The sequence below is a fragment of the Limanda limanda genome, chromosome 6 (genome assembly GCF_963576545.1).
Source record: "Limanda limanda chromosome 6, fLimLim1.1, whole genome shotgun sequence".
Taxonomy (NCBI): Eukaryota; Metazoa; Chordata; class Actinopteri; order Pleuronectiformes; family Pleuronectidae; genus Limanda; species Limanda limanda.
Window position 1 is genome coordinate 18,882,127 of NC_083641.1, and position 25,111 is coordinate 18,907,237.

Here is a 25,111-nt window from a genome sequence, read left to right on the forward strand (position 1 = left end):
ATAAGTGTGTTGCAATAGGAAGCCTTAACTGACAATATCAGGCTTATATTCTCTTAATCTAATAGTTGCAGAATGAAAAAATCATGAACCGGGGGAAAATACCAAATCGAAGTCCATTCCATCTTTTACCAATTCTTTAGATGGCCAAGTTCAGCAGGTCCTCTCCAGCGAAGCTTTGTTGCTTATGCAAATAACAGATGTATTTTTTATTAAGAATTTGTGTTGAATGTTCTGTCTTATCGGATGGTTATACTTTTAGTTTGGATATTTTCATTCAAATGATGTAATTTACCTTCTGATCAATAAAGTATATATATATATATCTTTTTATCTATCTATCTATCTATCTATCTATCTATCTATCTATCTATCTATCTATCTATCTATCTATCTATCTATCTATCTATCTATCTATCTATCTATCTATCTATCTATCTATCTATCTATCTATCTATCTATCAATTTGTCTACTTTTAGATTATATTATATTTATTTTCTACTAAAAGATCTACTAAAAATCTTTACTTGTGTCTTAACTTTTACTTGTAAAAATACAGAAAAACTAGAAACAAACTCCAGGGAGGCGATTTTCATAGATTTATGTGTTATTTTTTGTCAGCATTAGTTTAATGTTTTGACAAAAATCCATGTGGTCATGGTACATTCTTATTAATAATTCTGTCATTTGTTTAATTTGAAGGAATATTGATTGTTGATAGAAACAAATCATTAGATATTAAAATCCTGTTCTGGCACACACGTCATAGGAAACTGGTCCTGAATTCAATGCTTCCTTGGTGGGATTTTTTTTATTTTTTTACATATGGCTTCCAAGTAGCCTGCTGGCATTAATTCTGTGTCTATCTATCGATCGATCGATCGATCGATCGATCGATCGATCTATCTATCTATCTATCTATCTATCTATCTATCTATCTATCTATCTATCTATCTATCTATCTATCTATCTATCTATCTATCTATCTATCTATCTATCTATCTATCTATCTATCTATCTATCTATCTAGTGTCAATTTGTCAGTGTGACTCATATTCTACTAAAAATCTTTACTTGTGTCTTAACTTTTACTTGTAAAAATACAGAAAAACTAGAAACAAACTCCAGGGAGGCGATTTTCATAGATTTATGTGTTATTTTTTTTGTTGGAGCGTAACACAACAGTCAGCATTAGTTTAATGTTTTGACAAAAATCCATGTGGTTGCACTGAAAAGAAAAAACAAGTACATTCTTATTTCTAATTCTGTCATTTGTTTAATTTGAAGAAACATTGATTGTTGATAGAAACAAATCATTAGATATTAAAATCCTGTTCTGGCACACACGTCATAGGAAACTGGTCCTGAATTCAATGCTTCCTTGGTGGGATTTTTTAAATTTTTTTTACATATGGCTTCCAAGTAGCCTGCTGGCATTCATTCTGTGTCTATCTATCTATCTATCTATCTATCTATCTATCTATCTATCTATCTATCTATCTATCTATCTATCTATCTATCTATCTATCTATCTATCTATCTATCTATCTATCTATCTATCTATCTAGTGTCAATTTGTCAGTGTGACTCATATTCTACTAAAAATCTTTACTTGTGTCTTAACTTTCACTTGTAAAAATACAGAAAAACTAGAAACAAACTCCAGGGAGGCGATTTTCATAGATTTATGTGTTGTTTTTTTGTTGGAGCGTAACACAACAGTAGGCATTAGTTTAATGTTTTGTCAAAAATCCATGTGGTCATGGTACATTCTTATTTATAATTCTGTCATTTGTTTAATTTGAACGAACATTGATTGTTGATAGAAACAAATCATTAGATATTAAAATCCTGTTCTGGCACACACGTCATAGGAAACTGGTCCTGAATTCAATGCTTCCTTGGTGGGATTTTTTTTCTTTTTTTTTACATATGGCTTCCAAGTAGCCTGCTGGCATTAATTCTGTGTGATCTTTGCTCTCCCTCCTGCACAACACATGACCAACCGAGCTGACACACACAAAACCTGGCGCTCGGCTACTCTAGGCATTCCAACGTGATACAAATCTAGAGTTATTTAAAAAACCAGCTCGGTTATTTACCTGTAATATCACAGTGTTGATAAAATGCTATTTAAGCAATTATAATGGCGTTATTAAGGCGACACTCCCGCAAGTCGACTCCGCTCCGCACGCCGGCTGCTCCCGGGCGGGCGGGGTTTGTGGTCCGGTCCGGGTGTTCCGGCCGCCCGGTCCTCTCCACTGAACTCCAACCCCCGCGCTCTCTATCAGCATCTCATTCCTGTCTCAATATGTCTCAAGATGGCGGCCAATGCAGGATCGATGTTTCAATATTGGAAGCGCTTTGACTTACAACAACTACAGGTCAGTTCCTCCCTCTCTCTCCGCCGCCGTCTCCCTCCCGCTCGCCTCGCTCTCCCCGGCCGCCGCTCCGGCCCCGGGTCTCGGGTCCCGGTTCCTCCGGGCGGCCGCCTCGCTCCGCGGCTCGGAAGCAGAACCCGTAGACCTCTTCCTCCTCCTCGCATTGATGAAAGTGGCTCCTCTCGCTGATCAGAAATTGATCCTCTTTGTTCAATCCTCCATCGATCGGACCCAGCGACCGGGCAGCGCCGGGCTCCACGCCGCGGGGAAGCCACCGCCATGGAAACAAAATAGTCTTTTTTTATTTATCTTGTATTTGTAGCCGAGCAGCTTCTCGTAGTCGCTGCCTTTTATTTGCGTGTTGTTCAACTTTTACCGGAGCGAGGAGCCGGGGGTTAGCCCGACGTGTAGCCGCGGTGAGGTGGCTCGTTCCGGGGGGAGAAGTGGGACTGGTTCCCCGGTGGAACTGGGAGCTGTGGTGACACCAGACACACACAGCGCGGACACACACCAGCTTGTTTTCTGCTTTTATTCCCCAACACACAAATATGAAGTTCACTCCGGCGACAGTGGAGACATTAGCAGCCTGATCGGCGGCTAGCGGCTGTTCCGGGGCACTTATACCGAAGTGGTGTGTCCGTGATCGTGGTTCATCAACTCGGCTTTTTTTTTTTTTTTTGTGTGTGTCGGTTTCCTCTCGTCTGACGGCAATTATACACACACTGTTTTTTTTCCATTGCCACGTCTGTGGAAGTGGACGGGACAGGGTTTGTTGACGCGATCGCACGAATATAAAAAAAGAGTAGAAACGAGAGCGATCGTGACCTTGTTGGGTTTTTTACGGTGAACTCCACACGCACGCCACTAATCTCGGCGTGCACGGACAGGAAGATCCACGGGCACGGGTGGTGGGGGGTATATTGGGGCCTGTGTGAATATAGCCCGTGTACATTATATAGAGCCTGTATGACCCATCACAAGACGCGCAGACAATGGCACTGTTGTGTTGTGTTGTGTGTTTTTTTCTTCCCCTCTCTCTCTCCCCTCTGCCGTGGCATTTAAACGTGCATTGCTGAATTTCAAATTCACAATTTATGAATATTAGCATCCGTCGTCATTAACATAAGATTGCATTATGCAGGCTGCACCCCCTCACCCACCCACCCCAACCCACAATTGTTCATACATTATTTTGTGGCTCGCATGGGGGGGCTTGGGATTTAAACTTTTATTTAGGTCATGATGCCCCTATGACTGTGGAGACAAAAGGACAGTGAGCAGTGAGTCTTCCCGGCGTGCTTTGTGTTGCACTTATGCCACATCACCACCACAGCTCCACTTCTCCTATTTATTTGATCCTGTTTGGTCCTCCTACTCGTGCCCCCTTGTTCATGCATTATGTAAAACATTTCAGACTGCTTTCTCTTTTTCTTTCCTGCACTATCTATCTCCCACCCCCTTCCTGCCACCACCACCACCCCCTCCCCAATCTTTCTCTCCCTCTCCCCCCCTCCTCCTCCTTCCATCCTTTTTTCATTTTTTTCTTCTTCCTCCTCCTCTCTGGCCCTTCACCCTGCTTTCACCCATTTCGCCCTGTTTGAACTGGTGCGAGTGAGTGTGTGTGAATTTGTCTGAGATCAGTCCCTTTTGTGTGTGTGTGTGTGTGTGTGTGTGTGTTCGTAGATTGACTGCCAGCGCGGACAGTGAAGGCACTGCCAGCAGCCAGGACATGAAAAATGCATCGCATAAGTTTGTGATAAGGCCCTGGGTAATTATGGCAAAGGCCCCTATCACAAGCGATTAGTCAGGACAGTGAATCTGAGCGTGTGCAAAAAGGCTGGCGGTTGGCAGGCCTGTCTGCAGGATAGGAATCAGTCGGAGCTGGTGTGTGTGTGTGGTGTGTGTATGTGTGCGTGCGTGTGTGTGTGTGTGTGCAGAACTGCTCAGAACATTCACTGTCTATTATTGATGACATCTTATTTACTCTCCCTCCCACTGAGAGGCTCCTAGAGGAAAGCCTTCAGAGGAGAACCTTTTTTTTAATCCGTTTTTTGAGGATAATGTGAGGTTAGCATGATATGATCACCGTCTGCCCGTGGCCCTGTCAGCCAATTGTGTTCTAATTTCCGTCTTCCTTTGCGATCGAACGGACAGCGTGCACTTAAAAATCACAGTCTGTTTTGTGTACGCGAGAGGCACCAGCAAAGGAATGGGTTCTTTTCTTTTTTTGGGGGGTTTCTTTTGATGATGAAAATCCAACCCAACCTAGTTGTCAGTAGCTTAAAGCCATCGTAACGTCTATTCCTCAGGCTCCAACTGCTGATGTTCATTAAAATCTTATTTGATCAGTGTGTCCTATTCCCTGTGTGAGAAACTAGCTAGGTGGTTGTTACAGGACAGAGAGTGCTTTGAAACAGCACAGCGAGCTGTTAACTTGTCTTCTCTGCGTGATTTTTTTTTTCCTCCTCTCTCCCCCCCACCACTACAAACACAAATGGGTGCAACAGTGATGCTTTTAGCAAGGTCTCGTACACTTGCAAAATGGATCAGTGATTCAGAGATGATGGCAGGGTGACAGTGAATTACAGATGGAGGAGGTTTTAACGTCTGTAATCCCTGTTCGTCCATTACAGAGTTGAGTTTCTTTAGAGGGGATCATCACTCTTCTCTCCTGTTGTTTTTTCTCTCTCTCTGGTTTTTTTTCCTCTTTTTTTTTTTTGACCCAGTCGAGCAGTTTTCTGGAACATCGTGTTTCTACTTGAGAGCGATGAGAAATTGCGCTTCATTACGGGAGAGCCATAACAAGATATGAGTGCGTAGCCGAGTCTAAACCTATACTTTTTATGTAAGCTTGGGAAATTAAGACCAGACCTCGCTGCTCCACACAATTTCCAATTTAGGCCCTAATAGCCTGCATCTCACCTCATAACATTTCTTGGAAGAAAGCACCCCAGAGCCATTTTGAAAAATAGTTCACGAGTGGACGGCTAAATAGTGACTTGGAGGAAAGCGGGTCTAGGTCTTGTTCTTGTTCACCACCTCCTAATGGGTAAATTTAGGAAAAGGCTTTTGTAAGCTGATCCCAGAGCTGTGGTCAGTGGCAACCTGAGTGGTTTAAATCTCTCAGCGACTGGCCCGCTGTTGTCTGCAGGAGTTTTAGTGTTAATTTATGAGCTGGTTGTCTGAACTCAGTGGTGGGATATTTTTACCCCTCTGTTGCTGCACAGGCTGGGGGGAGCATGGAGGAAGGGGCATCACGTCATGCTTTTACTGTAGCCAACCAGTTCTCTGCCCAGTGACAAAACCTGGCATTGGGACTAAGGTTTCACTGTGTGTCGGTGGGTGGTGAGCGGCTAAGCGTGAGTCAGAAAGAGGGATGAGTGCATGTCAGGTCTTTTGGTCTGCCCTCGGTCCTCCTTGGTCGGGACTCTTGTCATCCTACTTTGTAAGAGGTTACAGTCTATCCGTACGAAGGTTAACCTCCGTACCACTGAGAAGAATGTGCGGCATTCATAAAACCGGAAAAAAAGTTTTCATATACCTTATCAGTGACTAATTCTCAGCAGAGGCCCATACTCCCCCAACTCAGCTCAGTCTTAACCCTCCCTCTGCTTTGAGTGTCTGAGTATCAACCAGTTTATCTGAGTTGATACAATAAGTAAATACATTGCACATTTCACGACAGACAGAATCTAAGTACTTAATAGAACTTTTTTATTTTTTATTTGTGTGTTTGACAAAGAATTTGACATTTGATGTTTGAACAAAAGATAAAAAAGCACTTAAGAGACGTCTAAAAATAGTCGTACCCAAACATATGGAGACAGTGGCTCTTAATTCAGGCTTTATTCAGAAGTGTGTGACAGGCTTCCTTCAAGTTTGTACTATTAGTTTAAATAAGAATAAAACACGAGACAGGTTTCAGCATATTTAACAGCTGCTCGGCCTCAAGATGCTCCAGGTGACAATAAACACTGGAAATAGTCCAATATAAATGATAAAACTCAGCGATAGTTTTCCTGCTCAAAATGAGTATTTATTTCCTTTTATAAAGTTGATAATATTTTGTTGCAGTTTATTGAGGCATTTCTGGTAAAAAAAATGACACCACAAAGACAACGAGTACGGTGACTGTCATGTCTTCTGCCACTTTAAAATGTATTGTCACAACTACAATAAGAGTTATTATGAGCAGTTAAAAATTTACTTTAAAGTATTCCTCCACAGGCCAGTCGTGTACACCACAGCATAACAAAGCGGCCTACTGCCTATGTGAAAAAGTCTGTAACTGGCTTCTGTCAAAGCATATTTACTGCTTTCACTTAATTTAATAACTTTTTGACTTTTTAATATTCTTGAAACATACTGAGACCGAGAGGTGACATTTTCAAGGTTGAGAGCAAGCAGGCTGTAATGTAAAGAGGTTTTTATAAGTATCATTATTGCTTCTTTTTCTATTAAGATCTATTCCCAAAGCTATGAATTTTGCCACAAAAGCCTCAGTTTTATCCTGTACTCTCTCTCCTCATTTTTCACTTGAAGAAGTTAGAGCTTTGGGCAAAAACAGCCATGGAAGGATTTATAGTCTTAGTTTATATACAGCGTGTGGGATATCGAGCTTGTGATATTCTTTTATAAACAATCGACTCATTTTGGTCTTTATGACGCCCCCCCCAACAATATATATATTTTGTGTTATTAGGACATTTATTTCTATTAAAGTCAAATTTCCAAAACACGTGCATTTTGCTCACACCATGAACCTTTCCAACTACACAAGTTTATCGCTTTAAATAAATCATACAAATAAAAATGTCTTTAGGGGCGGCGTGACAGCCAATATTTTTAGATATTTTATGTCTTGGCTTACAGAGTCAATACCTAAATAACATTTTATTAATTTGGGCCATCTGTGCTGTTCGATCTCTCTGCAGGCTGCAGGGTGAACTGCATTTTTTACAGCTCGGAATCAGTAACTCACCCGCCTTTTTTATTGTGCATCAAAATGTAATAGAAATGAATATTTAATGTGCCTCATAATCAGGCCCAAATCTTGATGTATTGTCTTCATGTTCCGCACCGCTGAATAGTAAACCACTACAATGTAACTACAAAGACAGAACCTCCACCCTACAACCAGCAGCAAGAACACAGGGGGCAGTTTCCAGAGACCTATTTTCAAGTGGCAGGCATTATTTACAGACCCACTTGGAGTCTCTCACCTACAGCATCATAGAGTTTCACCGTATCTCATGACAGAAGCATCCATTATTCCGCTGCTCTGTATTCCAGCAGAGAGAGCATGGGCTTCGGTGACTGGACACTTCTCTTTAGGCTCCCCTGGGAATATACAGGCTGTTTCCACTTGTAAGTTTCAGGAGGCTGCCCACTTTATTTGAAAATCAAGCGTACACTTGAAACAGTGCCTCAAAGGCCGATGTAATCTTGTTTTGTGATATTAAGCCCCGGGTTTTCAGTAAACAAAAATCTTGCATTCCCAAGGGAACATAGATGTCTGTTCCTGTTCAGAGATGACTGTTAATGTAAGAATACACACACACACTGTGAGGTGCAGAACATCCTCATATATTCATCAGAACAATCAAATCACACACACCAATGCTTCCTTTTTTACCTTTTCACTTTCATGACTTTATCCTACCTTTGTCAAGCTTTATTTCAAATCAAAACTCTCGGTTAAATTAGCTATTTTCCGAGATATTATTTCAGACCCAACATGTTTTCATGACTGCAGATGATTTTGGATAACTAGTTATTATGTTCACAATCAATTTATCAATCATTTGTATCTATAAATGTAAAAAAATTGTAAATACAAAAGAATCTTCCAACCCATGGCTTTAAATCTAAGAAACCTTTTCAGTTCACAATTATATGAAATGCAGAAAAAGCAGAAAATCTTTGGTTGAGAAGCCGGAACCAACGACTGTTTGGCAGTTCTACATGAAGTAATTATTAAAACGTTTAATTACATGTCAAAATTGTTGCTGATTGTTGGTCATTTGAGTTATTTATTTTATATTCCAGATAATAATATAATCCATCATTCTTTACCATATTTTCCACTCTCCAGAGTCTTTTTAAACACGCAGTACATGAGGATTGGAGAGAAGTCGGGGAAACCGAAGAAATATGTGGTGAAACTTTGAGTAATGACAACTTGGGTTAAAAACTGGCGTAAAGCAGCCGGGGAAATCTGAGCTGTTAGAAACCGTTTGATTGCCTGTTAAGCTGCAGATTTGTGATGAACCAACAAGCACAGCCTGGATGAGACTTCCAGTATTTTGAAGAGTTAAACAAGACGTTAACATGGAAATATAAACAAAGGCAATGGCCCAGAAAATGAATCGGAGTCCCGTTTCCACGAGGTACCACATATATGTGATAATTTAGACCCACTGCAGACCAGACGGTCACACACTGGAGGCCAGTGTTCGAAACTTTTTTGACAAGTTTGGCTCCTGTGCACCGCTGAGCTTGGAGCTAATGCCATGCTTCATTTTGTTCCACAAACGCCACCCTCTGCCCGCTGAAGTTTGTTTCAGCAGCAAATACTCCACGCCCTCCAGCGTCTGGTGTAGACGAGCTTCTGGTGAGCCACTTGCCCTACCTATTTTAGTGTTGTTTATCTCACCGTTATCAAGGAGTCTGGGCTAAATAAGGCCTGAGGATGCTTCTGTGCAGGCCTAACCCCACCTCAACTCATGACTCCAGTATCAGTGTCCTGTTAGATCATTGACCATAGGTATTGAATTCTAATAGGCCTATTGGTGTGTCCTAATGGCCCATGTATTGAATTATGATATTGGCAAAGGCTGATGGCCTCAGGATTGAATTATGATATTGGTGCGCTGCAAGCTAATGGTTCTTGGTATTGAATTATGATATTGGTGCACTTTGATGGTGTAGGGACTGAATTATGATATGGCTTGCTATCTGCTAATAGCTCACTCTGTGTAATTTTCAATGTCAATCATGGGTTCAGTTGCTAGATCCATCGTCGGCCTTCAGGCTCAACACATCAGTCACAAAGATGGGAATAGCCTTCAACCTTTAGCCGTACTTCTCACTCTACTTTCTGTTGTTGCTCTCCCATTTCACCTGCTTTTGTGCTGTATTCAGTCTGTCTTCAGAGTTTGAGATTCTTCTTTTGTATGAATTTTATTAATTAAAATAAGGAAGGAGTAGAATTTATTTTTACGTTATAAGTCAGTACTTTGATTAAAATAACTCTCTTGCACTAGTTCTATTGACTCATTGTATTAAGGTAGTAGCTGGTATTTTTCTCTTCTCCTAAGTACTTGCATGTAACCTTGCAGCTATAAGAGCAATAAATGTTGGATGTTTTAATAATAAGCCACCAGCAGTTTACAGATGTTAGATTAGCCGAAGAATTTTATTGATTTTCAGGCCTTTGTTCATTGGCCAGTCAGTAACTCTGCGTGGATTTGGCATTTTAATACACCGCCTTGTGTTATAAGGAGCCTAATGTTAAAGTAATGGAATTGTAATGGCTCTGAATAGCAGCTAACTTCATTTCTGTAAGTGCCCACACCTTCGCAGTGTTTATGTTGAGCTCGTTCCCATTTTGGTAGTTTAAAAGCAACCAGAGCTGTGATGGTCCTGCTGCCAGCTCACAGAGTAAATGGACGGCCTGCTTCTGTGTCAGCCCTCTAAAAATAACACAGACTGCCGGCTGGGCAGAAAACTACCGCCGATTATGATGATTCAACTACCCTGTATTCACAGGTGCGTGCATGTTGGATGGGGGTGGGTTATGCTTAACAAATCGTTCTCCCTTCAGCTCAGTTTTCACTGATTTAGCTTTATGTCGTAGGTTGGTAAAACTTTGCTCAGTCAGTCAAACTTGGAACCAAAGTCTCTGCAGCGCTTACCACATTTATTTAAATTCTACTGGAAATCAGATTAAATGGTTTTGACTATCTGTGTCCTGCTGTAATTGCTGCACAAGCTTTGCCTAATGTAAAATTGAAATACTAATAGCAGCTCCGTGGCTTTGTCCTGAGGAACATGGGACGTTGTATACAAATGACGCAGACCTGTATCTGTTAAATTCATTGAGCGTCCTCAGACGGCATCTTAACCTCTCCCTGATCTTTGACCCCAGCAGCTGTCTGACTGGAGCCAGGGTTCAGAGGTGGTCTGACACTGCAGACCCCTGTGTGACCCGGGCTGTCTGACTGGTCTAACCTTTAGAGCTAACAGATGATGACTTCACCATCTGTCTTGCCTTTAACAGGTCTAGCCTCCTTGAACTTGAACTTGTTTTTTCATGGAAAAAAGGGAAAAAACAACAACTTAAGAAAGCAAATTGTCTCACAAGTGGACAAGGGTGTTTGTCTCTGCTTATGTATTTGTTTTATTTTTAAAGGATTACCAAATGTGAATTAAAAAGTTTCAAACTTAAAAGTCTATGTTTACTCATTGTGAGATCCTACCGACTTTTTCTGTGGCCCAGTTTAAAAGAATAAACTGGATGTACCTTGCCATGGTCTGCTACTTGCCGTCTCCGTTTTTAAAAGTGAGAGTTGTCCTCTTGAGAAAGGGGGGAGGGGACTGTGTGTTTAGTAGACACAGGCTCATCCGCTGACTGCTGTCTGACCCTGAGTTCAGCAGTATGGTTATTAATAGGCCCAGAGGCCTCAACTTCCAGGAGGCCCTCTGATCAGCTCCAGATGTGGAATGAGAAAGGACAATTCTACATTAGCCTATCCATGTTTCACATGAGGCAGAAAGTGGGGAGATAGGCATTTGGTGAGACTGATAAAGTGTGAGGGAGGGAGGAAGGGAGGGAGAGGAGACCTTTCCACAGCAGGAGTGTGTTTAGCGAGTCTTTGTTTTCATGTGTGTATGTTTTTTTCGTTTATTACACTCTGCCCTTAGACCAAAAGACCATAAAAACGTATGGCATCACCATGGCGACCATAATAACTACCTATAAAACAGCGTGTAAACTGTGAAATAAGACAAACAGACCAGAACAGCCCTGACTGGCTGGCTGGCTGGCTGTTTGAATGGCTGCCTTCCGCCATAAAACTATTTGAGAGCCAGACTGAAGGAATGCCTTGGAGGCTGCTGTGGCTGTCACGACACATGAAAGGATTAGGCTCTGTGTTTTATCTCCTCTTTATCTGATGGTAATGGATAAGCTGAGTGTAGCCTATCATCTGACGCTTGGGCAGGGGGGTTTGATGTTTTAGTAGGGTGACGGTTTGTTGAGTTGACCGCTTTGGTCTATTGATTGCTGTTTGATGGTTTTGATATGTAGGCTGTGTGGAACAGGTCAAGTCTTTTATGCATTGAAGGCTCCAAATAGCTTTTAGCTGTCCTTCACTCCCCCCATTACTCTAGTGGTTCGTTTGATGTTTGGATCAATCAATAGAAAGAGCCTGAGCTCTTACACATGCGCCATCCTACTTCCCACCAAGCTCAATTCCTCTGTCTTCATTGTGCAGGCTTTATATCACATTCTCTCAACACAGAATAAATGATATAATTACAACCCATTACTTAGCCTAACGCAAGCTAATTATTCTGTCATTACTGTACGGATTAGCTATGCTCATTCTCCCCTTCTCACTGTGTTTCTCTGCCTTTCCTCTCAGAAATCGTGCAAGCAGCGCAGAAAAGTCTTACTCATAAAGGCTGAGTAAGACTTAGCCCCGGGCCATGCACTGTTGACGTTGATCATATAGGCCGTGGGTGTCAAACTCAGTCAGAAGGCAAGGCCATGCTAGAAAATAGTGACAGCATGTCCTGGACACATTAAATAGTCTGGATATATCTAACCTAATGGGGCATTTTGATTTACGTTGTTAATTTATGTGGCGATGTCAGTTTGCTGCTTTTATAGGCTGTGGCACGACTCATGCTGATGTGTCATCATCAGGCGTCTAGAAAATTACTGGAACAAAACAGATAGACAGAGCTAAATTAAAATGTGGAAAAAGGGGCATCATGCAGAGCTGGGATTTAATGTAGCGGAGGCACATGAGAGTGATGCACACTTTTTTTTATTGTGTCCTGTCACTGTGCCAAGAGCATGCAGCTTAAATGCATGTCTGGGTAAAGAACAGCAAATCAAATAGGGCAACAAATTGAGAGCCGATCAAACCTCAGTACAACTTGCTCTATTGTTAAGGGGTCAAAGAGGCCGTAGATTTGAAAGCTTAATGCGAGTGTGATGTCTTCAATATTACAAAATTGCAAGCCCGTCTGTGACCCTGCCATTATCCACCTATGATAACTTGTAGTTGCAGCTGATGTCATAAACTTAATAGTGGCGATGTTGCATTGTACAATTGCTTGTAGGAGTCCTTGGGCCACAGCCTTGTGTATGTGCTTCGGGCCTGGAGAGTCTCACTCGTCTTCCAGACTTGATTAATCCCTATCGCCCCTCTCCATGATCGCAGTTTCCATTTTTTAGTCCGTATCTGTGCACTCATCCCCTCCCCAATCTCCTCTCACTGGCACAGAATAGCTTCCTGGCAGAATGGAGGCATTAATTCAGGGATGAGAGGTGTGATAGTCTCTCCCCTCTCTCTCTCCCTGTATCTCTGGGTCTCTCCCTCTGTCTCCCTCTCTCTGTATCTGTGCTCTGTTTGTAATGCGTGGCCTTTATCATAGCTGAAACAGCTCACTACCCTCTGATCCTATCTCAGATCTCAATATCCTAGCCGTTCCACCCTGTAAACGCAGGGATGAAAAATCTTGCCCTTTCACCAATGCATTACACCCTAGCATATCGCTATACCCCTCTCCTCCCATTGCGCACTCCACACCACTCACCCTTTGTGACACAGGCCTCGAGCTAAATTCAAACTCAACAAAATGAGACCAAGTGAGCTGCACTTCCTCAATGCTGCAACAGTCTTAGTCTCATTATGTTTGTATTTAGGCTCAGGCCAGGCCTCTGAAACCATTTGTCAGACAATAGGTCAGGCAAAATAATGACTAGCTCTCAGTAAGCTTCAGGAGAGTTAAGGCTTGGATGTTGGGGAGATAAAACAACAACCAGTCTCTCGGCAGAGAAACATGGATCAATACGAACAAGGCTGTGGTGTAAAAAGGCTGTTTTTGATCCAGGCTTGCGTCAGCGGCAGTGAGGTGAGTCCTGACAGCTCCTGTGCTGTTGGTAGATATGGATCGGTGTTATAAAAAAAAAGGAGCAAAACGCTCAGGGACCACAAGCATCTTGTTAGACTGTGGAGAGTGGTAGGCTGACCCCCGCCCCCAACTGCTCTGCACACAAACACAGATGCACACACAGTTGAACGAATGGTGTGCACACCAAAAAAAAGTGCTCAAACCTCAGTTGTCACCGTGAAACTATTGTGTTAGCTTGTGGTAAAGACAACTTTGTGGCTTCGACTCCAGTGGGTGAGAGGAAAAGTAAAAGTGGAGATTCAGGAGGATGTGACTTGCTTCTTCAAACCCTGTGTGGTTGGTAAAAAGCTTGTTTGCTGGCACATGTAAAAGTTCTGCACCCCGCTTTGTCGGAGGTAGGATGGCAGACAAGCAGCCTGGATTGTAGTCTCTTATCTGTGCTGCTGTTGTGCTGTGTTTTGAGGGGGCGTGCCTGTGATCTGTGATCATGTACCGTGTCGCTGTAGCAAGCGTAGCTGTTGCTCCTGACTGAGCCGCCACACCATGACTCCACCTCCACACAGTTGAGAAGAGTCGACCACATAGGGGGCTGGAACGCTGCGAGGGAATATGGAGGGGGAGTTTGAAAGATAGAACTCGTAGATTTCAGATAAGACATCTTTCCAGACGCCTTTTACTGTTTACTATCATAACCACATAACAGCCTCAGACATGTCAGAGATAAAAGAAAAAGATTACCGACTGCACTGGCAGGACATAAATCCTCATTTCTTGCACATCTCTGCCAGATACACTGTAAACGGATTCTCACCTTGTAATGAACACAGAGAAGTTTTGTTTTAAAATATTAGCCTCTTCCGCAGTGTGACTAACACACTGTTAGTGTTACAGAGAAGCAGTGAATGTATTTTTGTACTTCTCTTTCTATGCCTGGCCTGTGCTCGGGAGCGCTACTCCCATTAGATGAATGTGTAAAACATAGACCAAATGCAGGAGCAGTTAACCTGGGCTGTGTTTGGACTGAAGGAGTAGTGGCAGACTACTTGGCATGTGTGCCTGCAAACTCGGAGTAAACAAAGTGTTTCTAGCAGTTACAGTCCCAATTATTCTGCGGGGAATGAGATCTGAAGCGAACCCCTTGTGTGGTGTTCTGTGCTCGGCGTGCACTCCTGGTCACCGCGGCTGTACAGACGGCAGCTGCAGATTGACATCATACTGTGTACATAACAATAACTTTGTTGTCATTCCACCAGCCTATCTGTCTCGGCATCGGCGGAGCGTGAGGGCATAAGGAATTCCGTGAAGTTTTGATACCTCAATTAACGTGCGTCTGTCTCCTGTTATCTCATTTAGTCTGCAGTCGATATGATTGGCATAATCAGACACGCCTGATTGGTGCCTCCCATTTAATTAATCAGTCTCACTGTATCATCACCTGTGGCTCATTAGAGTAATTAGAGAGAATTAGTCAGAGAGAAGGCCTCTCTCTCCGCCGGCAGACGAGTGGAAGGAATTTCATTAGGAGAGACGAACACACACCGACGCACCGTACACCTTGGGTCTGACGGCCAGTGGTAATAAGATTTGTTTACCCGTGACTGTTATCGGTGATTAGTATTATTACCACAGTGTTGGGACGGAGAGATACTCATCTCCGCTTGGCCCGGCCTCCCCTTGTAGCTGCAAACATCGCTCCCCATGCCAAATTTCACTGGGCGAACATGTTAGCAGACTTCCTCTTTTGAAACCGAGTTCAAAAGAATGTGGAAAGACTGGGCTCCCCCAGTTACTGCCGCGGCCTGTGAGTGCATTGATGTGAGAGCACACGCGTGTGGAGCCGTGTGCGGGAGGCTTCTTGGCCAAGTCGGTGTTGAAGTCTCTCTAGGGACTGTTGGCAATCTGTTCCAATCGTCTTTACAGCTGACCAGACGACCAAATGAACCAGGACAGGGACTGCTGCTGTGGGCCAGTCCAGCCAAGCTAAGCAGAGCTGTTACAGCAATCACACAGACATTACAGCCCACTTAATGCTCCCCTGCACACACCATATTCCATCCTCTGTTTAACTAGACAGTGCAGTCATAACCAGCCCTAGACAGATGTAAAAATAGTGCTGGAGTTAATGTAAGCGATTAAATTGATTAATTTGCCAGTAAATTAAACCGCTTTCAGATCAGAAGAGTAAAACAACTCAAAATCTGGCCAACGAGAGTCAATGTGTGTCCACCTCACAGACTGGGCCCTAAGGCCCAAACACAGTGGACCCCAGTTAGTTTCTTGTAATTACAATAGTCATAGAGTGTAAAACATAGACTCCCTTAAGCAGCATGTGTATAGTTTTTGATTACAGTTCCTCACTTGTTTTGGCTGCTTGTCAAACATGTTAATTTGTATGATTTATCAGACTAGCATGATGTCAATCATTAATGATGGGACATGATAGAAATAAAATCCCAGCGGTATGCCAGATGGCTTCAACCGCTGTGGAGCACTTTTGTCTAATGTTAACAGTGTTCAACTCCAAAAGCTTGAGATTGATGAAGCCAACAAAAGAGTAAAACTGACAAGCTGCTACAGGGGGCTTTTTTTCAACTAATATCCAAAGAGGCACTGAGATAAGTCACTTCAAATAAGAAATTCTGTTCAATCATCTAATCCAGTATTCTGTAGCCATATTTTCAATGCTGACTTGACCAACCCTCTAAGCTACCTGCAATATTTAGTCTCCACAGAAATATCCGCTGTAATGTGGGTGCTAGGGCAGACCGACTGGGCTCCGGCAGTCCGCATTGCGAATTCGATCAGTTCCAATGGTTAGCCTTATCAGAGTTTAGAAATTTATTTTTAGGTCGTAGAGTCATATTACAGTAATAATCAACTTGTTTTGAAGTATAATCAATTTGAGAATATCAACTCGAGAGGAAAAGGGCAATGCTCTGCCTCCTTTAAGGAGTGGTTATACATGGAGAAACTTGATAAACAAGGTGCTTGACTCCGTTCCCCTTGCCAGTAGACGAGTTTGCCTTTCTGTTTTTCCCCCACTGCGCTGAGTCGACCTAAAACCAACGCATCAGAAAAATCCCCCGTATTGCCATTGTTGTATTTTGCAAGATACAGAGAAAAAAAATCGCTGTTGGATGTTTTCCCCCAAGAGGAAAAAAAAAATAACACTCATAGCTATTTATCCGCCATTTTCCAGAAGTTCAATGCACATCATAACGTTGCGCCAGGAGAGGTGCAGTGTCAGCATCTAGACTGCCTAAATAAAGAAGAAGAAATTAGCGCGTTCACTTGGGTGTGATGTTGCCATCACAGCAGATTGGAGCTGATAAAAACCCATTCCATTGCATAGTCATTTGTCCCGGGAGCGAATGCTGATTATATCCATTCCCCCTTTTCAATTGGTTATTACAAAGGAAGATATATTAAGGAAACCCCCTCAAAAATCAAAATCAAGGACAACACAAAATGATCATTTAGAATCAAAGAAGAGAAATGCCATTGCATTGTGTGTATGTCCACACAATACAGTGGACATTTTGTCCCCTGAAAAAAATGGTTGCTTAGAAAATAGCCTGTGTGAAAAACCCTTTCAGCCTAACTTTGTTTTTATATGGTGGGGAAAAAAACTCAACTGTAGAGAAAACTTTAATTTGCCATTAAACAAACACATTTTCTGCATCAGTGTGTTTTAGTTTGTGGAAACAAAGAAGGAAAGCACAAGGAGAAAAAGGACACCTTCAGTGTGTTTTTTAGCTGACGGCAACTTTGCAGCCATGTCACTCACCGCAGTTTTTTATTTTGCTAAAAACCCACAATCTACAAAAACGGCATTCAGCAGAGCAAACACCCAAAACGTCAATTATTTTTATTTCTTCAGTATTCTACTCACACCACTAAAATATGACAACTTAAGCATGTGTTATAATATATTGCGGCTTAAAATCAGAATAGCATTTTGTTTCTCAATGGTCAGTTAGATTTGATGTGTGTGTGAACAAAGGGCAGGCGGCAGGCCTTGTGCACTTTGGGATGTTACGCTCCATCAGCAAGATGAGTGTAAAGTCTGCCTGTGTCTGCTGATGTGGGAAGAGAGTTTGCTGCATAGTCAAAACCTGACTGGGTCTGAGGGTCCTTTTTTTTTTACCGAGACCATGCCCATAATTACTTGCCCACTTGGCATTGAATAAATCCTCTTTCATGTGTGATGTGTTTATTTAGCTTAGCAGATTTTTTATTTTTTTTCCAGAATGGGGATTTGGTAACACATTGGGATATGAGCAGGGTATTGGAAAGGGATTGGATAGAATCAAGGGCGTCAGGGATTGACCACATGACCTCCTAATGCACAACCCTAACTGGAGGCTGTTGTGAGTTCAGTTTTGCTCAAAATTTTTTCTATTGATTAATTTGTATTAATAAATTTGACTGTTTACCTGAAGTTTGCATGGGCTCATTTCTATATTCAGGTAAATTTAATAAAGATAGAACGTTTTCCAAGTAAATTTATTTCAATTTAATATGCAATACTATTTGCTTTACATTTACTTCTATCATAAAAAACACAAGAACATTAAGGTGTGTATAATGTAATAGTGCTCTGATGTCGTATTTTCTATACAATCCACAGCTGAGAAAATCGTAAAAAATATAATTCTAGAAATTACAGTGTTTTAGTGGCTCTGGTGGCTTAAGATGGCGCAGACATTGTCATGCAAACCATGCTTCATTTCGGTGTATTTATTATTAATGTACTTGCTCAAACATTTCTTCTTGAATTAAATGCACTTAATTGTGTCCTGAGGTGTGTAACACATGCATTTCGTAATCAAAAACATGCACTGTGTGGGTCATCCGAGGTATTTTACTTTTATGGTGAATTAGATCATGTTCTCTCAGAGGAGAGGAGTTTCTGTATTTTCAGATTTTATTCCCCGTGTTTAATGGCCCATCTCGGATGATTAACGACATCAGCTCTTTACTTTTGGGATATACCGAAATTAACCCTGGATTGCTGTTGATGCCTCTGAATTCAGATCATGCATTTAACTGAAGCGTTCCAAAGGCTCAAGGCCCAATGCATCATATTGTGAATAGCTGCCAATTGGATGTTAATATTTGGAACCAACTGCGTCTTGTTCTGTAGCTAATCTTTACCAATAAAATAATTACACCTCTATTCATGAACTAGAGCATTCATTCTTTTGACAATTAATTTAACGTGATTAAAATTTATTAGGTCCCTCCTTTCATCAAGCGTTGCACAAGCTTCTGCGCACGCTCGAATTCACTAACAGATAGTGCAGCTGCTCCATGGCCATGGGCAGACAGGCTGCTACATCAACTGCTCTGTGGGCAGCGAGAGCAAGATGGCATGTAAGCAAGTGAGCCTCTATTTTTATTATTTTTATTTCAAACATCCTGTACTGCTGCATAAAATCTATTGCAGAGGACAGTCGACAAAGTCCATTTGTTATATATTTTTTATGGTTTGTGGATAAAACGAGATCACGGCCGGTCAGGGAATTCAACTTAATGCTGATGGGGGGGAGAAATCTCCTAATTAGTTCTTGATCACACTATGTCTTTAGAGGGTTGTATTTTTTCTTGTGTGTGTTAAGGGGTGTGGGGGAGTTAAAGGGGGGAGGGGGGCATGTGTGCGTGCGTGTGTTTTGGGACCTTGTCAGCAGACTGAGCCACAAGGGCCCCTGTGGTAATGTGTGTATTAAATGATTAGTGTGTTAGTTAGCATAACGGCCCTTCAGCAGCGTTTAATCACTCTCAGGGGTGGGCGGCCTCACAGGAGGTGGATGGGAGGGAGGAGAGGAAGAGGGGGAGGTGGAGTAAAGGGAGAAGAAAGCGGTTTTAACTGGAGGAGAAGAAAACGCTGGCTGAGTCAGTGAGTGGCTGATCTGTGGAGAGTTTAGAAAAAGAAGTAAGCGTGGCAGATTGGGTTTGGCCGGTTTTTAAAAAATTTAAAAAACTCAAAAACTACACTGGAACACAAGGGTATACCGAAATGTACCACTAGGTGTTGACTCAGTTGACACCTCCAAGAGGTATATAATGACATCTTTCATGAGTCCATGAATTAAAACTTGTTGAATACAGTCCGAAAGATGGCAGTAATAAATCAGTATTCCCTATAACATCTTTTTTATCAAGATTCATGAATTATATATATTATTGGCACTGTTTAAGTTTTTCTTTGAGATGAACTCTGCCGCGTGTCCTCTCATCATCACCCCCAAAACACACAAACTTTCTAATGAACGGACACAATACGATCAGTCTGAATTTTCCCAAACACTTTTCATGAAATCTGATCTTCTTCATCTGGCTGACCTCGACTCAGCATTAAATTAGTGCACAGACACAAGCACTTGGCTCCATTTCTCTGTTTTATAAACAAACATATTATGTTAATCACATTGTCATTTAACTTATTCCTGATCCCAAGTTAAATTTAACATTGTGATGCTATCGGCACAGGTTGCTGATGTATGCTACTTTTTAATTTGCCCAGGAGCTGGCACTTCAGTCGGTTCAGCTGGTTTGCATAAAATCAAACTGGTTTAAAGCTCCTGCATGAGACCACAGTGGCAAAACTGGAACTGGAGCCAGTGGAAGTGACAGAGGAGAAGAATCCAACAGAAACATAATCCAGCAGTGTTCACACACTCAGCAGAACGAGATACAATCTTTACATGGCCTAAATATCTTGTTAATGTCAGCACTTGGCTCATCATCTGGAACTAGTCTCATAAATAGCTGGAAATAACAATGTAAGATGGATGTGGATTAAGGCGGGCCCTCCGTCAACCATGACAACCTTGCTGTTTTTGATAATTGTGCTGTTGTTGCTATGTCGGGGTCATCGGGTTCAGACAGTCAATAATTGTTGTGAGCTGTGCGTGTAACAGTCTATTGCTACAGACGTTGTCATGTCCGATACTGTGGCAACTGATTGACTGACAGGCTGAATGGCTCACATATTGCCTGCGCTGGTAGCAGATCAAACTACTGGTGTAGACAGGTTTTCCTTGGCGGGATATTCATGTTGTGGTTCTGTTCTCTGCCTCTGCTGCTGCAACATACTGGTCGAGTTCAGCTGAGGCAAGCTGGGTAGTCTGCAGCACGCCAGATGGGTCAAGGAGTCTGCTGTCTTTTTATTTATGCAAAGTGATGACAGTCATGCTGATTATAATGACAGCAATGATAAAAATGAGCAGTTCTCTTCTTAGCAAACTAAAGGAAATCTGCATTTGTGTTGCAGAAAGAACTAGACGCCACCGCCACACAGCTTGCCAACAGACAGGACGAGAGTGAACAGTCCAGGAAGAAGCTGATCGACCTGAGCCGCGAGTTCAAGAAGAACACACCAGAGGTGAGAAAATCAGATGTTCACAGACGCGCACCGACACACAAACACGCACATATATCCTGCAGTTCTTTTGATAATCACATTTGCCTCAGTGTTTCTCGCGTGTCTGTTCTCCTCCTTATAACTGCAGCCATGATTATTTACTGAGAAAGCAGGGGAGGAGTAGACTGCGCAGAGATGCGGGCTTGGCTCCCAAAAATAGTCTCTCCATTAGTTTCCCTGAAATCCTAAAGAGACAAAACAGAAAACCCCTCAGGAGTTTGTATTATCTGACCTAGTTTTTTATGCGTGCAGAAAGTGTGGTCCGTGAGTTTGTATGCGAGTATGAGCGAGAGAGAGAGAGAAAAGGAGGGAGAGAGAGTGTGACAACACTACTAAGAGAGATCAGGAGGGAATTCTGTCCTCTTCCTGTGTTCCCATCACTCCTCCTGGGAATATTTGTTTCATCTCTGTTACCAAGGCAACGTGTTTCAAACCACACAGTGAAAACAAAGTATTGTTGTGTTATTATTGGTAATGTCACCATGGTGAATTATTGATGGTAGTATGAATTATGTATGAGTGTAGTAGACAGTGGATAGAAAATTGTCAACTCTCTGTGGAGTTGACAGTAGGCCTATTATAGTTACCACAGAACCAGCATTGTGACTGTTGACTCCATCATGTAGCCCACCCGGTGCAGAGGAATATACACCCGAGGAAACTGTACCTGCATACAAAAGACGCTAATTTCACTTCACCCGGCGCATTCATCTCTAATCTCATTTTCAAGTGTAACCACATAACTAGCAACACACACGGGGAGGGAAGACAGACACTGAGGTGGGGAAGCACACAGAGGCAGAGAGAAGGAGAGGGAACATGCACACAAAGAAAACATGCAGACGCAGAGGCGCACACACAAACACACAGAGGCAGATAGCCTAGATCACAGAACGGGACACACACATTCATCAGTGTAACAAGGCTGTGATTTAGGAAGGCTCCTCTGGCGTCTGTGTGGCCCCTGGCATCTCCCTGGTATGTGGAGGAGGAATCCGAGCCAGGCCAGATGAGCGACAGGATTCATTACAGGGCTGTAACAGGCTCAATAGGAATCGGCACTAAAAACTCTGGCGTTTTGGAAGTGGATGAGCATCAATGCTGCCTACCAAACAGACTGCTTCATAACGTGTGATGTTCCCCGCTTGATTAATAATGCCCCGGCCGTCTCTTGTGCATTTGCGGAGCGACGTTTGCCATGTCGTGCGCGGCTGCGTGTGTGTGGTTGACCGGCCTATGGAGCGGGCTGTCAGTTCTCTGTGGTCCGCACCAGTCAGCGGAGATCACAGTCACATCAGATCAGACTGCATTAGGCTGAGCGGGAGTCCGTCTCTGATCCATTATTCAACAACCAGGAGACCAGCCCACGTTGACTGTGTCTAGTCTGCTGAGCTGTACTCGGCGTGAACTGCACTCATGGTCTGCATAATCACACACATGCACGCGCACACACACACACAGAGGCTTTTGTAGCATTTTGAAAGTAGTGCAAAGAAATGCAGCGTGAAAACAAAGTTTTCATAATTCATTAGTACTGACACACTGTTGATTTTTTTCAAGACCACCTCTCACTATGCCTCCTAAGCTGCCTCAATTATTCATCCACTTCTTAATTTCCTTTTAGTTAGTCAAGAGTCCTTTACTACAATGTTATAAAGGCATGGGTGGGAATGGTGGTAAAATGTCCCAAAGATTGCTAGCCAGCGGCAGTGGTAGTAAAACAACTTTGTGTGTGTGCTCATGTGTGTGTGCACACGCATGCACATACACACGTTTGTGTTTAGCTGCAGGGTAGACAGACAGCAAATGTGAGTTCCATACTCCCCGGAGGATTCCTTGGGCTGGCCTGTCTGCTGTCTGCCGGCAGCTCACACACCAGCCATCCATCTCCTGCTGCCTGGCCCCCTCCGCTCCCCCAACTGCACACACACACACACACACACACACACACACACACACACACACACACACACACACACACACACACACACACACACACACACCACACACCACACACCACACAACACACAACACACAACACACAACACACACACACACACACACTGACCATGGTGTCTCTGTGCATTGTTATGTTATATGGTCATAAATCTTTGGAAGTGGAGGGGGTAAAGGGGTGGAGCACAAGAAAGTGGACCAAAGGGGTTCAGTGCTTGGGTATTTAGCAAAAGCAGTAGCTTTCCTCTACATGCTATTTGAATCTGTTTGTTTTTGTGTGTCCGGTGTGGGTTCTTGTTGAGTTGTCGCCAAAACTTAGCACAACAATGTAAGTTGTACAGATCAACATCTAATCTCGAATAACGGCAGGAATTCAATTAACTCAGAAGAAGAAATTCAACTAGATAAACACAGCAACTTCAAACCGGTGGTAGTGTTGAGTTGGCTCCTCGTGCAGACACAGCTTCAACAAAAGTAGAGGATTATGATGTGAACAAAGGTTGTAATTATTGGAGCAATTCTAGACTAGACTGCATGACATTATACAGAGGTTTGTCTTTTTTTATGGTCACAGTATATACATAAATATTTACACAAATTTAAAGCCACAGTGATAATAACACACTAGGTAGGAAAGAGGAGTGAAATGAAAGTGGTCGTGTGCGTTAATGTGGGCTATTGCACACATGTGTTTGAGCACCGTTGTGCTTGGTTCAGACAAGACAATGGAACCTGAACGGAAGCCAAATAATATGAAAGTACAAGCTGAAAATACTTTCATTCATCAGAACAGGAAGTAATGCAGGTGATTTAACAGAAAAGAAACTGAAAGTTTAAATGGTAAATAAGGATGTAATCTAAATCCAATGCAACACAACACATTGAGTGAGAGAAAGAGAGAGAGAGAGAGAGAAGGGGAGGGGGCAGGGTGGAGGTCATTATCCGTGACAGGGGAATATTGAATTGGCCCAGACAAACAGCCACAACGACCCCTGATGAGGTAACAATGGAGCAGGGTCACCAAGGTCATGACCTGTCCCCAGCCCCAGACAAGCGGCCTGTCTGGACCAACCTGGGATTAGGCCAAGCCCAGACACTGGTCCCAGATCAGCTTGGGACGCACACTCCCCTCCTGCTTCACTTATGCTTTTTAGACAGATTTCTAAAAAGGCACAGAGTCTCCCAAGAACACATCTGCACTTGCCCCACTTCACATCTTCATTAGGCAGTTTTGTCAGTATATGTGTGTGTCCACAAACTGTGCAAATCCGATGTTCCTGTACAGAATGTCCTATTCTGCTGTGCTTTTCACCGTACGCTCCAGTTCAGTTTGTCAGGATGTAGGCTCAGCAAACAGCACGGTGATTTGCATGTTCCCTTGATACATAGTCAACTGGCTATCTAATCGGAATCCGTTGACTGGAAAGTCATGCAATGGGACTCGCAGGATGTAAAGCATTTGTTTTACAGTAAAAAAGAAGTGCGACGGGACAATTTGCATCAAGCGTAGGCCGACGCCGTGGCTCATCTACTCTCTGTCTCACACGCACCAATGGTGCCTCTGGGTGGCCCAGGTGGTGCTGCACCTGTTCTAATGAGAAACACAGTCCGCCAGAGAACCTCAGGGTACAAACCTGGCCTCCTATCTCCCCTCGTGTTCATCACTCACTCACGCACTACTCTTCATTCATCGGCATCGGCAAGAATGGTCTCCAGTAGGAAAATAATGAGTCTCTTACAGTATTTGTCTACTCGCACAAAACTCATTAAGTTGTCAATGCTTGTAAACATCACTTCCACATGTTCCTGTCTAGTTAGGATTGAAATGGGATTAGAATTGATTAGTTGATTATCGCACGAGACTGACTGACCTGTTCTTCTCTTTATTTTGTAGGATTTACGGAAACAGGTCGCCCCCTTGCTCAAGAGCTTCCAAGGAGAGGTGAGTGTGTTTTGATGGATTTCTATTAACATGGTGATCAACATACTATACATGCCCCAGCTCAGCATTGAGACAATGCATTTTGTAAAGCCCATTTGACATTCATTGACTCACTGTGCTGCCTCTCTCAGTGCCCTTCTCTCCTTTTTACACTTTCATCTTTCCTCTTGAATTGTCATCATCTCTCTCTCTCTCTCCCTCCTCTGTTTTCTCCGCCATCCCCTGTTCTCTTGCCACTATCTCATTTCCCCTCTTTCCTC

The 25,111-nt window shown here is 42.8% G+C and overlaps 1 protein-coding gene across 5 annotated transcripts in view; it reads left to right on the forward strand.

The window, feature by feature from the left end:
* The first annotated feature begins 2,308 nt into the window (after nt 1–2,308).
* Nucleotides 2,309–25,111, forward strand: part of cux1b (cut-like homeobox 1b) — a 62,237-nt gene continuing 39,434 nt past the window's right edge. For all 5 annotated transcript variants that reach the window (XM_061072769.1, XM_061072770.1, XM_061072765.1 and 2 more), the window contains exons 1-3: nt 2,309–2,382; nt 20,804–20,914; nt 24,804–24,851. In XM_061072769.1, the coding sequence (XP_060928752.1) occupies nt 2,320–2,382; nt 20,804–20,914; nt 24,804–24,851 (222 nt within the window). In that variant the 5' untranslated portion in view covers nt 2,309–2,319. The remainder of the gene's footprint in view (nt 2,383–20,803; nt 20,915–24,803; nt 24,852–25,111) is intronic.